This window comes from Capsicum annuum, chromosome 3 (assembly GCF_002878395.1).
Source record: "Capsicum annuum cultivar UCD-10X-F1 chromosome 3, UCD10Xv1.1, whole genome shotgun sequence".
Classification (NCBI taxonomy): Eukaryota; Viridiplantae; Streptophyta; class Magnoliopsida; order Solanales; family Solanaceae; genus Capsicum; species Capsicum annuum.
The window spans coordinates 243,364,150-243,365,968 of record NC_061113.1 but is presented as its reverse complement, the minus strand read 5'-3'; the positions used below and the strand labels follow the sequence as shown (position 1 = coordinate 243,365,968).

Here is a 1,819-nt window from a genome sequence, read left to right as displayed (position 1 = left end):
CAAGACGTGCTTAGGCGTTTCGCCTTCGACACTATTTGCAAGGTGTCCCTCGGCACTGACCCACACTGCTTGGAGGATCTCTCCCACGTGCCAATTCTCGTTGATTCATTTGACACTGCTTCTCGAGCGTGTGCCATGCGCGGGATGGCTCCTGTGTATGCAATTTGGAAAAGCAAGAGAGCGCTCAATTTAGGATCTGAGAAGACGCTGAAGGAGAATGTGAAACGCGTTCACTGTTGCATCAACGACATCATTGAGAAAAAGAAACAAACGATCAATGAAAACGGAGAAAACAGCAAGAACATGGATCTCCTCTCCAGATTATTAATCGCAGGACACGAAGATGAAGTTGTGAGAGATATGGTCATAAGTTTTCTCATGGCTGGAAGAGATACAACTTCTTCCGCATTAACATGGCTTTTCTGGCTCATGACTACCAATCACGACGACGTCAAAAACGAAATGATCAACGAAATAACGTCGATCAACTATGGCGATAAGGCGCTAGAATTCGACGAACTAAGAGAGATGAAGTACTTGCAAGCGTGCTTGAATGAATCAATGAGGCTTTATCCGCCAGTAGCATGGGACTCAAAGCACGCAGCTAAAGACGACATTTTGCCAGACGGTACAAGGGTTCAAAAAGGAAATAGAGTTACATATTTCCCGTACGGAATGGGCCGGATGGAGGAGATTTGGGGAAAAGACCGGCTCGAATTTAAACCGAACCGTTGGATCGACGAAAATGGAGAACTGAAAAGTGTTTGTCCATATAAATTTCCAGTGTTTCAAGCAGGTCCAAGGGTGTGTTTGGGTAAAGAAATGGCATTCACACAGATGAAGTATGTGTTGGCTTCGGTTCTAAGGCGGTTCGAGATTAAACCGGTGAATGCAGAAAACCCGGCTTTTGTGCCTCTTTTGACTGCACATATGGTTGGTGGTTTGAATGTGAGACTTTATCACCGTGGTAGCTAGCTACCGAGTAGAACGAAAAATACTCAATGTCCAATTAGCATTAGCTACTTGTTTAATTAATGTATAGTTTTGACGCTTGCTTGTGCATTTTTGGTTGAAAGTAACTAAGAAATGATCAACTAATTAATCCACGATTATGTTAAGAGAGAATAGGGTTAATTGCCTCCCTATAAAAATATAAAATTCTAACCGCTAATTAAGATTATAAGTAGATTAGAGAAAGTGAAAGTGAAAGATGTACGGTCCAATCCTTATTTGGACCCAACCCAAATGTAAAGTGATAATTTTTTTTAAAAAAATACATAAAATAACATATTTAATTATTAAATTATAAAAAAATTGACTTGTGATTGAATGAGTTCAGAGGGAGGAATAAACAATGGGGTCTTTTCATATGCCAAATAGGAAGGTGTGTCAATGCCACGTGACAGACAAAAATCATGAGCTTCAGAGTTCAGACTAATACACGGATACCATGAGAACAGTCATTCATTCCAATATTCTATTCATTTCAATGTTTAAATTTAATATGTATGAAATTGTTTTAAAAAAACTTTTAAGTTTGTAATCTTAAACTAAAGCTATTTATGTAAAAAAAAAAAAAAAGTTTAATTTTGTAGTTTAAATTCACTAACTTGTGAAAGGTTAAAGTAAAGTACTATAGTTTTAAAAAAATATTTTTTTAACTTCAAAAGATAAAGAAAAACAAATTAAAACGGTGGAAATATATTCTCACTGAAACACAAAAAGTTTCGTAATTTTCATACTACTACTTTTCTTTTCCTTCAAATTCAACCAACATAACGATGGAAATAGCCACTGAGCAATTTTTCATAAATACTCT

At 36.9% G+C, this 1,819-nt stretch overlaps 1 protein-coding gene across 1 annotated transcript in view; it reads left to right on the top strand.

The window, feature by feature from the left end:
• LOC107862677 (cytochrome P450 94B1) overlaps positions 1 to 1,262 on the top strand; it is a 16,826-nt gene extending 15,564 nt beyond the window's left edge. Inside the window, exon 3 of the mRNA XM_016708313.2 lies at positions 5 to 1,262. Coding sequence (XP_016563799.2) covers positions 5 to 975 — 971 coding nt within the window. The 3' untranslated portion in view covers positions 976 to 1,262. The remainder of the gene's footprint in view (positions 1 to 4) is intronic.
• The last annotated feature ends 557 nt before the right edge of the window (positions 1,263 to 1,819 follow it).